A 12,392-nucleotide genomic window follows, 5' to 3' on the forward strand; every position below is an offset into this window, starting at 1 on the left:
AAAGTGCCCACTCCGGAACCTCCAAGACCAGCCCTAGTAATAGAGGTGTTGCTAGAGCTGGCAAACGGATACCCACTAAAGACTAAGGCGCTGCTGGACTCAGGCAGCTCCTGTAATTTTATGAGCAAGGAGTTTGCAGCTGAACACCAGATACAGACACTCCCTTTAAGCAACCCCCTGCAGGTCACCACGATCGATGGGAGGGAGCTGCTGGGAGGAGAAGTCAGCCTACAAACCGTCCCAATGGTTATGAGGGTGGCCAGGCACACTGAGAGGATAGCGTTCAATGTAGCCACCCTGGGAGGGGCTCCAGTCATTTTGGGAATGAGCTGGCTAGCGTTGCATGACCCGCTAGTGGGCTGGCATCAGAGAGTGGTCTCCTTTGGGTCAGCACATTGTCTGGAACACTGCAGAGAGGGAAAGGTGCCAGAAGGGGCAAAAGCCTCTCTAGCAGGGACGGAAGTGGCGGACAAAGGGAAGGTGCCCAAACAATACGCTGACCTGAGCAAGGTCTTCAGTGAAAGGGAAGCAGATAAATTACCACCGCACAGAGACTTTGACTGCCAAATTAATCTGGTCCCTGGGGCCCAGCTCCCCGTGGGCAAGCTGTACGCCATGTCAGACAGGGAAATGCAGGAGTTAAGGGAGTTTATTGATAAAAACCTGAAGAGGGGCTTCATCAGAGAGTCCAGAGCGGTGGGGGGGAGCCCAGTGTTTTTTGTGGACAAAAAAAACACGGATAAACCGAGATTGGTCGTGGACTACCGGGCCCTAAATGCCGTGTCAGAACCAGTGACTTTCCCCATGCCCAGGATTGATGACATTTTGACCAGGGTGAGGAAGGGAAAGATATTCACGAAACTGGACCTGAGAGGAGCATACAACCTGATACGAATAAAGAAGGGGGATGAATGGAAAACCACCATGTTCACCCCTTTGGGGGCGTTTGAATATCTCGTTATGCCATTCGGATTACAATCAGGCTCCGCCTGTTTTCAATCGCTCATGAACCACGTACTGGGACCTTTGCTCTACAAGAATTGCGTGGCCTTCCTCGATGACGTGCTGATATATTCAGAGAATGAGGAGCAGCATGTAAAGGATGTCAGGGAAGTGCTGAGCCAGCTGCAAGCAAACCAGTTGTGGGTGAAATTGGAGAAGTGTCAGTTCCACACCAAAGAGGTGGAATTCCTGGGGTACCGCTTATCAGACAAGGGATTAGCCATGGATCCAGGCAAGGTCCAGGCGGTGCTGGAATGGAAGACACCGAAAACGAAAAAAGATGTGCAAAGGTTCTTAGGGTTTGGGAACTTTTACCGTAAATTCATCAAGAACTTTGCCCACTTAACGGCTCCCATCACGGACTGTCTAAGCAGCAAGAAGAAATTCGTTTGGACGGCGGAGGCGGAGCATGCTTTTGAGGAATTGAAAAGGGCATTCGCTTCGGAAGAACAGCTCCTGCATGTGGATTTACAAAAACCCATGAGAGTGGAAACTGATGCCTCAGACCGGGCGGTGGGGGCGGTGCTGCTTCAGCCAGGGAGCAATAAGTCGGAATGGAGACCGTGTGCCTTCTTTTCGCGTAAGCTGAACAAATCCGAGAGGAACTACACGGTATATGACCGAGAACTACTCGCCATTCACGAAGTGTTCCGGAGATGGAGACACTTACTAATTGGCGCACAACATAAGGTGCAAGTGTGTACGGACCACAAGAATTTGGAGTATTGGAGAACGGCACGGGTGCTCAACCAACGACAAGTGAGATGGGCCCAGGAGTTCTCCAAATTCCATTTTGAAATTTGCTATGTGCCAGGTCCAGAAAACATCAGAGCGGACGCTCTCTCTCGCAAACCTGAATATTTGGAGGGGGAGGGAGCGCCGGAAGAGAGACATATTATCCCAGAGGACCACTGGGTGTGTGGTGCGGCCTGGGTGGGGCAAAGAGAACTGGTAGAGGGAACGGTAAATGATGAGTACGCCCAGGACAAGCTCAGAGGTCTAAGGAGAGAGGGAGAAGACCCCGGGGGTTTTGAAGAAAGAAACGGGGCATTGTATTACAGAGGGGCGCTATATATACCCGAAGGGGAATTGAGGGGGAGAGTACTCAAACAGCTGCACGACAATCCCACAGCGGGGCATTTTGGGCAACACAAGACCATGTGGTTGGTGACCAGGGAGTTTTGGTGGCCCAAGGTGAGGGAGGATGTACGGGAGTATGTGAGAAGGTGTGACCAATGCCAGAGAGCCAAAGGAGAAAGGCGGGCACCAGCGGGGTTATTAGAACCGTTACCCACACCAGAACGACCGTGGGAGGCGGTGTCGATAGATTTTATGACTGATCTGCCCAAATCCCAGGGGAAAACCGCCATACTAGTCGTAGTAGACCTGTTAACTAAGATGGGTCACTTTGTAGCTTGCTCACATGCAGTCACGGCGGAAGAAACAGCGAAATTGTTTGTAGAACATATTTTCAGACTGCATGGCGCCCCCTTGAGGGTGGTTTCCGACAGAGGGAAACAGTTCACGTCCAGATTCTGGAGGAAACTTATGAGCTTATTGCACGTAGAGGTCAACTTTTCGACTGCCAGGCACCCTGAGACCAATGGGCAGGCGGAGAGAGCAAACGGTATTCTCCAACAATACCTGAGGTGTTATGTCAATGACAGAGAGAACGATTGGGTCGAAAAGTTGGCACTAGCGGAATTTGCTTACAATAATGCTGAGAATGTGTCCACCGGGATGAGTCCCTTTTTGGCTAATTATGGGTGCCACCCCAGGGCGTTTCCAGGGGAAGGAGGGGAAAGATGGAGTGTTCCGGCCGCGGAACTTTTTGTAGAAGAAATGGAAGCGATCCATCGTCAACTCCAACTCAACTTAGAAAGGGCCAAGGAAGAATATAAGAGGCAGGCAGACAAGAGCAGAAGGGAAGGTGAAACAATTAGGGTGGGGAGTCGGGTCTGGCTATCAACCCAAGGGTTGCCGTTCAAGGGGGGTTGCAAGAAATTGAGACCCAAAAGATTGGGACCATTTGAGGTCATCCAACAGGTCAACCCAGTGGCGTTCAGACTCCGGTTACCGAACCACATGAAACTGCACCCAGTATTCCACAGGTCATTACTGTCACCATACAGGGGGGAAGGTGAAGGGGTATCCACACGGGGGCCAGCCATAGAAGAAAGGGAAAGCCGCAACCATGTGGCGGAAATCATCGACTCCAGGTGGAAGGGTAATCAGGTGGAGTATTTGGTCGCGTGGGAAGGGGAACCGGAGTCGGAAAACACCTGGGTGAAGGCAGAGGAGGTCCGTGACGAGATCTTGATCGAAACGTTCCACCAAAGGTTCCCCAGGAAACCTCATGCAGTAGCGAGGTTTCGGAGGGAGTACTTTGGCACCACCGACGATGAGGAGGAACTGGAGGGATTCAGGGAATCGGAGTTGGAAGGAGGAACAGACTCCGATGAGGAGGAGTACTTGGAAACCGGAGACAGCAAAAGGTGGAGGGAAGTGTTCGAAACTTCGGAAGATGAGGCAGGTTCCTTCAGGGGTTTTGCTCCCTCGCCTCCCGCAGAGGAGGGGAGGGAAGGGGGTGAAGGGGGCCCTGGAGGGGAGGTGGATGTCAGGGAACTGCCATCTGAGACTAAGGAGGTGAAAGGGCTCATGGAGGGTGAGAGAGACCATTCAGCGGAGGAGGGGACCAGCAGGGGGAGAAGTGGAGTTCCAAGGGAAAGTGAGTCGGAGGGAGGGCTCAGAGACACTTCAAGCGGGAGCAGCGGGGAGATTTCAGGACCTCCTGTAGGGACACCCACTCCTCGGCGGAAACTGTCACGCCGAGAGTCCAGAAGACGCGTTTCCGTTAAGGAGCTTTTATGCTGGAAGAAGTTCCGTAAACGCCCACTGTCCGATTCAACGAGCGATTGATGGAGTCATGTTAAAGGAGCTCCATCACAGACAGAGGTTTGGGGACTTAGCCAAACTCTGAGGGATTAGGATTTTACGCACAAGCAGCTCATCATCCCATCACAAAACTGGTATATAATAAAGAGAAATAATTCCCTACCGACTAATTTACAGCACATAGAAGATATCCAAGCTGGAGCTTAAGATACCTGTAGCTGTATGAAGCTGATTCTTTGAAATACTCAGTCTACTGAGCTGATCACATTTTGCACTGGTTATCCTAATTAAAAGATAATGTGCAAGCTAAAAGATTCTTGCTATTTGTGACTTTTGAATGACATAAAATTATTTGAGGAAACAGCATGAAGACACTTTATAAGAGAGAAAAAAACTGTTTCCCTCTTTTATCACTGGGGGAAAGAAGACTATCAGTGAATAATTAATAAACAGAAAGATGTTTGTGAAACTTAGTCTCCCCAAAGCTGGCATGTTTAGTTTTAGAACTGATATGACTGGGTCGTTTTGGGGGGTGAGGAGGATGTTAACCAGGAACTCTGGTTATATTGGCCTCCACTTGGTGGTGGTGGTATATGACTTCAGAAAACTAGCACAAGCCATTGGCATGGGTTTTTAGGGGGATACCAGATTTCAGGATTCATAGTTAGCACTCCTGTCTTCAAGACTTGTAGACGGCACTTGAGAGAAGGCAGGGTGTATGTCTGTGCAACAGTCTGTTGAGAATATTAGACACACTCTAAAGATGGAACAAGTAAAGAGGGCCTATTTAACTTTGAGCAGTGAGATCTAATAGACAAGGCACTCACCAAATTTACAATATGTGGGGTCTTTGCTAAACCAGCCTCAAAAGTCCCTGCTTCTCTTCACCACCAGACTTCAAAAAGAACAACAAAGAGACATTTTCTTCCCAGCAAAGGATGATTAGCATTTAACATTATTATCTACCAAGATGTGTCTGATTTATCCTGCTTGAGGCACTCAAGCCATTATGAACAGCACCCTTTTTTTATTTTCACAAGGCTCAAGCATCAGTCAGGCACACCCAATATTTTTTAAAAAGTTTTTTAAAGGGGGGGAAAACCTGCAAAAAAGAACATAGGAGCATATGGCTATAAAAATTCAAAGACAAAAATCTGTTTTACCTCTTTCTTCTCATGGAAAACATAACCAATTTTACACCCACAGAAGACACTATAAAGTGGGGGGGGTGGAGAAAAGGAGGAGGCTTTTGCATAGACAATGCAAGAAAAGAAAAGAAAATCCCTGCTTACGTCAAACAGTACGAACAGTTTCTTAACAGCATCGGCCGCTAAACAAACCTGAAATGAGTTTTTTTTTTTTTTAAAAAAAAGGCTTCGCAGCCCTGCCTTCCACTCATCTTGCAGGTTTCTAAAGTGGGGGTGGGGTGGGGGATAAAAGAATCACAGTTCCCTGTCTGCTAGGTAAGCAATTGTGAAAGAATATTTTAATCATTTTTCCAGTGTGCATAAGCACACAAAGAAAACCTGGGTAAAATAATCAATAATCTTACTTCAAAGAACAATAAAAATGTGTGGCATAATTAATTTATTTGTGTCAGGAAGCAAAAGAAATTCAATTCTAAAATGCCTCTGAAAACAAACAAACAAAGCCTTTTACTAACCTCTGGGAGACATATAGAAGTCCACACCTTACATTTAAAGCACTATGATGCCAGTTTCAATGTTATGGCTTCTCTCAAAGAAGCCTGGGAACTGTAGTTTGTTACAGGTGTTCGGTAGGTTTAGCTCCATGAGGGGTTTCCTAACAACCATGCATTTGATGTGTTTGCTACTCTGAGATCCTTTGGGAGGAAGGGCATGATATAAATTTACTAAATGAATAAGAATAAGAATAAAAACACGATGGAGTTGTGATCTCCTTTCTTGGTTTAGGTCCATTGGTTTGGTTTGGGTTCTAAGTTCCAGAGCAGGAGAAAACAAGCTTGTTCCTTCCTCCATACGGAATCTTATCTCCTCTCAGTCTCCTCTTTACTAGGCTATACATACCCAGTTCCCTCAACTGTTTCTCATAAGGCTTGGTTTCCAGACCCTTGATGATCTTGGTCGCCCTCCTCTGTACACGTCCCAGCTTGTCAATATGCTTCTTAAATTGTGGTTCCCAGAACTAAACACAGTGCTCCAGGCACGGTCTGACCAAGGCAGAATAGAGCCAGTACTATGACTTCCCTTCATCAGGACACTATACTTCTGTTGATACAGTCTAGAATAGCATTAGCATTTTTTGCTGCTTGTGGTCTACTAAGACCCCTAGATCCTTTTCACATGTACTGATTATTTCTACCTAAGTGTAGAACCTTTTACTTGTCCCTATTGAAATTCATTTTGTTAGTTTGAGCCCAATTCTCCAATCTGTTAAGGTCATCTTGAATCCCAATTCTGTCTTCTGCGGCATTGACTTGTCCTCCTAGTTTGGTGTCATCTGCAAATTTGATTAGCATCCTCTCAATACCTTCAACCAAATATTTATAAAAATGTTGAACATCAGGTCCAGGACAGAACCCTGCAGCACCCCCACTTACCACTTTTTTCTAGGGTGAGGAGGAACTGTACTTGAGTACTCTTTGGGTTCAGTCAATCAACCAGCTATAAATCCACCTAACAGTTACCTTGTCCAGCCCATATTTTACCAATTTCCTTGTAAGAATACCATGGGGGTCTTTGTCAAAAGCCTTCCTGAAATCAAGATGAACTATGTCTACAGGATTCCCCTGACGCACCAAGCTTGTCATTATGAAAAAGGGAAATGAGAGTCATCTGGCATGACTTGTCTTTTAGAAACCCATGCTGGGTCTTAGTAAGCAAAGCATCCTTTTCTACGTGCTTACAGACCAACCATTTAATTATCTGTTCTAGGACCTTTCCTTGTATGGAATATCATACCAATATTTGATATGACCAAATATCACAGGAGTTGTGAGCAATCATAACAGCCACAGTGATGCAAGGAAGGCATTCATGGTATTCCTGTATCAGTGATGGACTCTATGCTATATCGGTAGTGTTGTTACTTGCAGGAGTAACAACAATCTCAAGCTGCATTGAAAAGAATTATGAGCCCTCTCTTGATTACAGCCCAAAGGGTGGGCTTGATACAAGCCACAGGAAACAAGTTGCAACACAAACAATCTACCCTGACTCATTCTGATAACAAGAGGTTTGACTGGAATTCTTACTTGCCTCCAGTCTAGAGTAACATTTAAACAGTAGATTTCAAACCACATTATCAATAGCCAGCACGAAAGCAATGCCCGTTAAAAATGATTTTCTGCAGACTTATGGGGGAAAGGTGGAGTTTCCCTGTAGGTCTGTGCCGTCTGTTTAGTTGCATGTGAAATGGACAATGTAGCAGAAGTTGCCTGTTTTTAATTTTTCTTTTTCTCCATGGGCTGTGATGTTTTATTGAAGACTCATACAAAAGGAAAGGGGGGGGGAATTAAAACCAGACAGCTCTGACTTCATTGTAAATTTCATATGCAGTCCAGCAGGCCGTAACAAATAGCGTCCCCCCTCCCCCCACCCCGGCCTCATCAGCTCTTTGGCTATAGCTTGGGGATTGCATAAAATCACAAATAACATGTGCCATGTGAGTATCCTCACTGATTTTAAAAGACGGAAAATGGTGTCGAAATAAAAAATAAATCTTTCATTATGTAATAGTATTGCATAGTGAATTTAGCAAGATTTAAAAGATGCAGTGGATGGAAAGCTGCCATTATTCTTTTTCCAAATCCTAATTCGGACATCACAAAAAGAGAAGGGGGGGGGAGCTGACATAGTACCAGCAGGAGAGATCATTTTGCATATGGAAAGTAACAGACGTGTACAGCCCAGGAAGAGAAACATACCCCAGGCAGGAAGAAGGGAGTCATTCTATCACCAATATAGTTTTATTCTTAAAGACACCACTAACCCAATGTGCACAGGAGTTAGCATACAAGCAATTTGTCATATTTATGTTCTTATTTAATGAGAACTAAGGCTGCAATACTAGATTCACTCACTAGGGATTAAATTCCATTGATCACACTTAGGTATTTAGGATTGTGCTGTGTGGTTGCAATCTGACGGATACATACTCAGGAGAGAAAAATTACAGAACTCACAGGGAGCCTTGTTTTTGAATGAACATGCAGAGAACTGAATAGGAGCAGATGTCATTAAAAGGTTTACAAAGTGCAGTAGGTATAAAAACTGCAGGTGACTGCAAATATCTGGTGAATAGAATGTATTCCATTGGTAATAATTATTATCTAATAAGGGCTCTGGGAAGGATAGTGACCAACTTCCTCAAAAAAATTAGGAATGGTGACAACCCACTGCTGTGACCTGGTGAGGAGGAAGTGCCTTTCTGTCCCTTGAAAAGCTAATAGAGCTGAAGGAGGAAGTTGAACAAATGACACGCTTTCACACTTCATCGTTCAGCTCTATGGGCTTTTCAAGGCTAAGATGATTACGGTAATTCTACTTGAATTGAAGACTGCAGGCACACCATACATTTAAAGCACATTACTTCCCCCAACGAATCCTGGGAACTGTAGTTTGTTAAGGGTACTGGGAATCAAACCCCTGTGAGTGATAAACTACAGTTCTCCGAATTCTTTGGGGGAAACAGTGAGCTTAAAATCTATTGTGCATATGTATGCACTTTCTGTCTCTCCACAGGAAGGGTGGTGCCCACAGCACTCGCTCAAAAATCTAATTGCGCCCAAGGACCTAAAAAGTTTGGTGACTCCTGTAGAAATCAACCTGAAATGCCACTTAAAGGGAGAGTGCAAGTGGTTGAGCCATCAGATGGCTGTTCCTGCCTCTGTCCTCCCTCACCCTCTTTTAATTCTCTGAGCAACCCAGGAGGGAGAACTGGACCCAGCTGTTCTGCTTAGAGAAACCATTAGAGAAAGAGAAGGCAGCAGCTGCTCCTCACAAGAGCTGCCATTTTCTTTTCTCTCTTCTTTTGCAAAAAGAACTGGAGACGACCAGCAAACCCAGTCCACCCAATTGCACCATGCAGAGAATGAAAAAAAACAACAACAAGACTGCCAAGAGAGAGAGAGAGAAGGAAAGAAAGGTGAGCAATTGTGTGGAGGCTGTTCTGGTTCACGTTTATTTCTTCTCCGGTGGGGAGTGGGTGGCAGGGAGGACTTGATAACTGATGGTTGCAAACCTGCCCAGGATCACTGTTCAGAAGGATCTATACTTACTGACCCATCGTTGCTCTTGGGGCGATGCAGCATGGAAGATTGGGGCCCAGCAGGACTGTCTAGGTGAGTTCTTCAACCTCTGTTCCCCATTTGTTGCGGGACCACAACTCCCACCATCCCTGACTACTGTGAAACTGACTAGGGGTTGCTGTGCAACTAGGAAGAGGTGTTTGCAGCGGGAGCCACATCTGCCTCCTTGACCTTGACCTCTGGATGGTGGCCAGAAACAGAGGTGGATGAACAGACAGACAGAAGCTATAGCTAGTCAGCAAGCCAAGTTCTCCAGACCATACCTGCCTATCTGCCATTTCTGGTGGTGAGGAAGGGGCTTGGGGTGGGGAGGGGAAGGAAGCCCCCTACCTCTATTGGTTACATCCCAACTTTCCTCAGAATTGCTCAAGGCAGCATAAAGGGGCTCCCTCCTCCAGCCACTTTGTCCTCACAAGAACCCTGCGAGGTAGGTTAGGCTGAGAGAGGCTGGCCCAATGTCACGCAGCAAACTTCCATGGCTGGGGAGGGAACTGAACCCGAGTCCTTACCCCCCACCTTCCTAGCCCAACGCCAATCTTCAAATCACACATTACAGCAGCCATGAGAGATTTACATGGGAGCAGAGCTGGACCATAAAGAAGGCTGATCGCCGAAGAATTGATGCTTTTGAATTATGGTGCTGGAGGAGACTCTTGAGAGCCCCATGGACTGCAAGAAGATCAAACCTATCCATTCTTAAGGAAATCAGCCCTGAGTGCTCATTGGAAGGACAGATCGTGAAGCTGAGGCTCCAGTACTTTGGCCACCTCATGAGAAGAGAAGACTCCCTGGAAAAGACCCTGATGCTGGGAAAGATTGAGGGCGCAAGGAAAAGGGGATGACAGAGGACGAGATGGTTGGACAGTGTACTCGAAGCTACGGACATACGTTTGACCAAGCTGCGGGAGGCAGTGGAAGACAGGAGTACCTGGCGTGCTCTGGTCCACGGAGTCACGAAGAGTCGGACACGACTCAACGACTAAACAACAACAACAAAGTCCCACTGAAGTCAACGGGAATGGCTTCCAAATAGACACGTGCGAGATGGCGCAGGTATAATTTGCATCATACCTATCCTACCTCACCTCACCTCAATCCACCCACTCCTTTCACTTTGTCCTCCTGCTTAAAACTGGCCCCTCCCTCCTCCCCCGCCGCCTCTCTTTGCTCTCGCCTCTTGTGGCAAGTTGTAGCAGCAGCAGCAGCAGCAGCAGCAGCCATTCAGCCCCTCCCCCTCCCCCGCTTCGCGTTTCCGCGTTTTGTCCCTCGCGGCGCCCCGTCTCCGCAGCAGCTGTTCGCACCAACATGGCGGCGGTGCTGCTTCTGCAGGAGCTCTCAATGTCAGCGGCTGCGGCGGCGAGGCACTTGGCGCGCGGGGCAGGGAAAGAAGCGGCAGCCGTTGCCTCCACCGGCGGCTTCGGGCCCAGGTATATATATATTTGTCTATCTATATAAGGGAAGCGGGCGCGTCGGCGGGTAGATAGGGGAAGCGGGAGGGCCGTGGCCCCTCATCCTCCACTGTCCACCAGCCCAGGAATGGGATTGGGGGTGGGACGAGATATGGGGTGGGTATGTGTCTCGTTGTCCAGGTGTCGTCGTAGAGAAAGGGCGTGGGTTGAGGCCACGAGCCAGGGTGTGTGTGTGTGTACACATGTACACGTGTTTATATGCGACAAACTTAATGGGACGCCCCTCACCCAGCTTTGCCTTTCCCCCCTGTGGATGCCCCTGGGAGTCTACTCGTGAGGAGGAAGCAGCTCTTCGCCTACCCCCAACTCTTAAGGATTTTGATTCTTTTATCTGGCCTCCACTATGCGCAGTTCACTGTGCGTCCAGCTGTAAACGGGGAAGAGAATTAGCTCTCCTTTCAGATAGAAAACAACAACAAAGATTGTCCAAGGGGCACCTGAACAAACAGGTTTATTGTATGTTTTCTCTTGGAGACCTCAGCTGCGTGAAGCGTAGTGTTTGGTTGTCAGGTGCAGTCACTTGGTGCAAGGTGATAATTGCAAGGAGCCGGGCATGGTGAAGGCCATGAAATGTAAAAGGAGGCAGTAGGTAGGCCTGTGCCTTTTTCCTTGCGGAAAGGCAGTATATACAATACAGTACAAGATAAGAACGTGCCCTTTGCAACAGCGGTCACTGTGATGATAGTCCTTCCGGTTTGTATTAATGTTGATTTGACTTCTGTATGGAAAAGAAGCCCATCGTTTCAGAAGCCTGGTTTTTTCATTCTTGTGATGCTGATGATTTCTTTATTAATGTTGATCTTCTGACTGAAGCTTACTTAAGATGTGCTTTTCTCAGAACTTTCCACAGTTGCAAATCATGTTTCCCTCTTCCTTTAAAAAATAGTGTAAACTGTACAATATACATATGGAGATACTGTTGTTTTGCTTGTGGGTGAATAGGAAGCCCACTGCAGTAACTTCTGTTGTAAGTAAACTCTTCTATCTGTATGGCTTGAGAGAACATGAACATGAAGACATTAAAAAATGTTGGAATAAATATATTCAAAGCTATCTTTGTAAGGCACCTGATCTCTTTTCACGCACACATATTATTTATAGCATGGACAATGTCCTGTACTATAGCTGCTTCTGAATGACAAATTTCAACTGTTGACAAACTCTTTGGGGACTGGGAAGCCCTGAATATAATTATAGCGTGTGAATATGTGTATACGTATGTCAGAGGCTCAGGAGCAGAAGAGCAGGGGAGAGAGCAAATAGAGAGCGGAGGAGAGGAATCAGAGGGGAGCGTAGGGGAATATGACAGTGGACCGAGAGATTCCATGAGCTTCTCCAGCGAATCAGAAGATTCCCAGGAGGGGGCGCCTATGGTAAGGGCGAGGCGAATCCCAGAGGGGACGATCCATAAACAGGGAACCAGAGGGGAGTCCCAAAGGAGTAGCGGAGAAGTAGGGCCAGTTCCCCCACCAGAGCACAGTGGGGGAGAAGAGGCATGGGAGTCAGGACCAGCGTCTCCTCCATCGGGGAGTGGGGAGACGGAGGGAAGGGCAGGTCCAGCTAGCCTCCCCGAAAGGGGGAGCAGTGACACAAGTGTAACGGTCAGAAGGAAAGTGGGAGGCTGCGCGCGCGCGCCAAGTTCAAATGTGGAGGAGCGCGGGACAGCAGAAAACCCGGATTGGGAGCCAGGTCCTAAAGCCCGAAAGAGGGGGGAGGAGGAGTCGGGAGAATCAGCG

The 12,392-nt window shown here is 47.4% G+C and overlaps 1 protein-coding gene across 1 annotated transcript in view; it reads left to right on the forward strand.

The window, feature by feature from the left end:
* Window positions 1–10,450: 10,450 nt before the first annotated feature.
* Window positions 10,451–12,392, forward strand: part of NDUFS4 (NADH:ubiquinone oxidoreductase subunit S4) — a 47,541-nt gene continuing 45,599 nt past the window's right edge. The window contains exon 1 of the mRNA XM_053408382.1: window positions 10,451–10,614. Coding sequence (XP_053264357.1) covers window positions 10,493–10,614 — 122 coding nt within the window. The 5' untranslated portion in view covers window positions 10,451–10,492. The remainder of the gene's footprint in view (window positions 10,615–12,392) is intronic.

The sequence above is a fragment of the Podarcis raffonei genome, chromosome 11, assembly GCF_027172205.1.
Source record: "Podarcis raffonei isolate rPodRaf1 chromosome 11, rPodRaf1.pri, whole genome shotgun sequence".
NCBI classification, from domain to species: domain Eukaryota; kingdom Metazoa; phylum Chordata; class Lepidosauria; order Squamata; family Lacertidae; genus Podarcis; species Podarcis raffonei.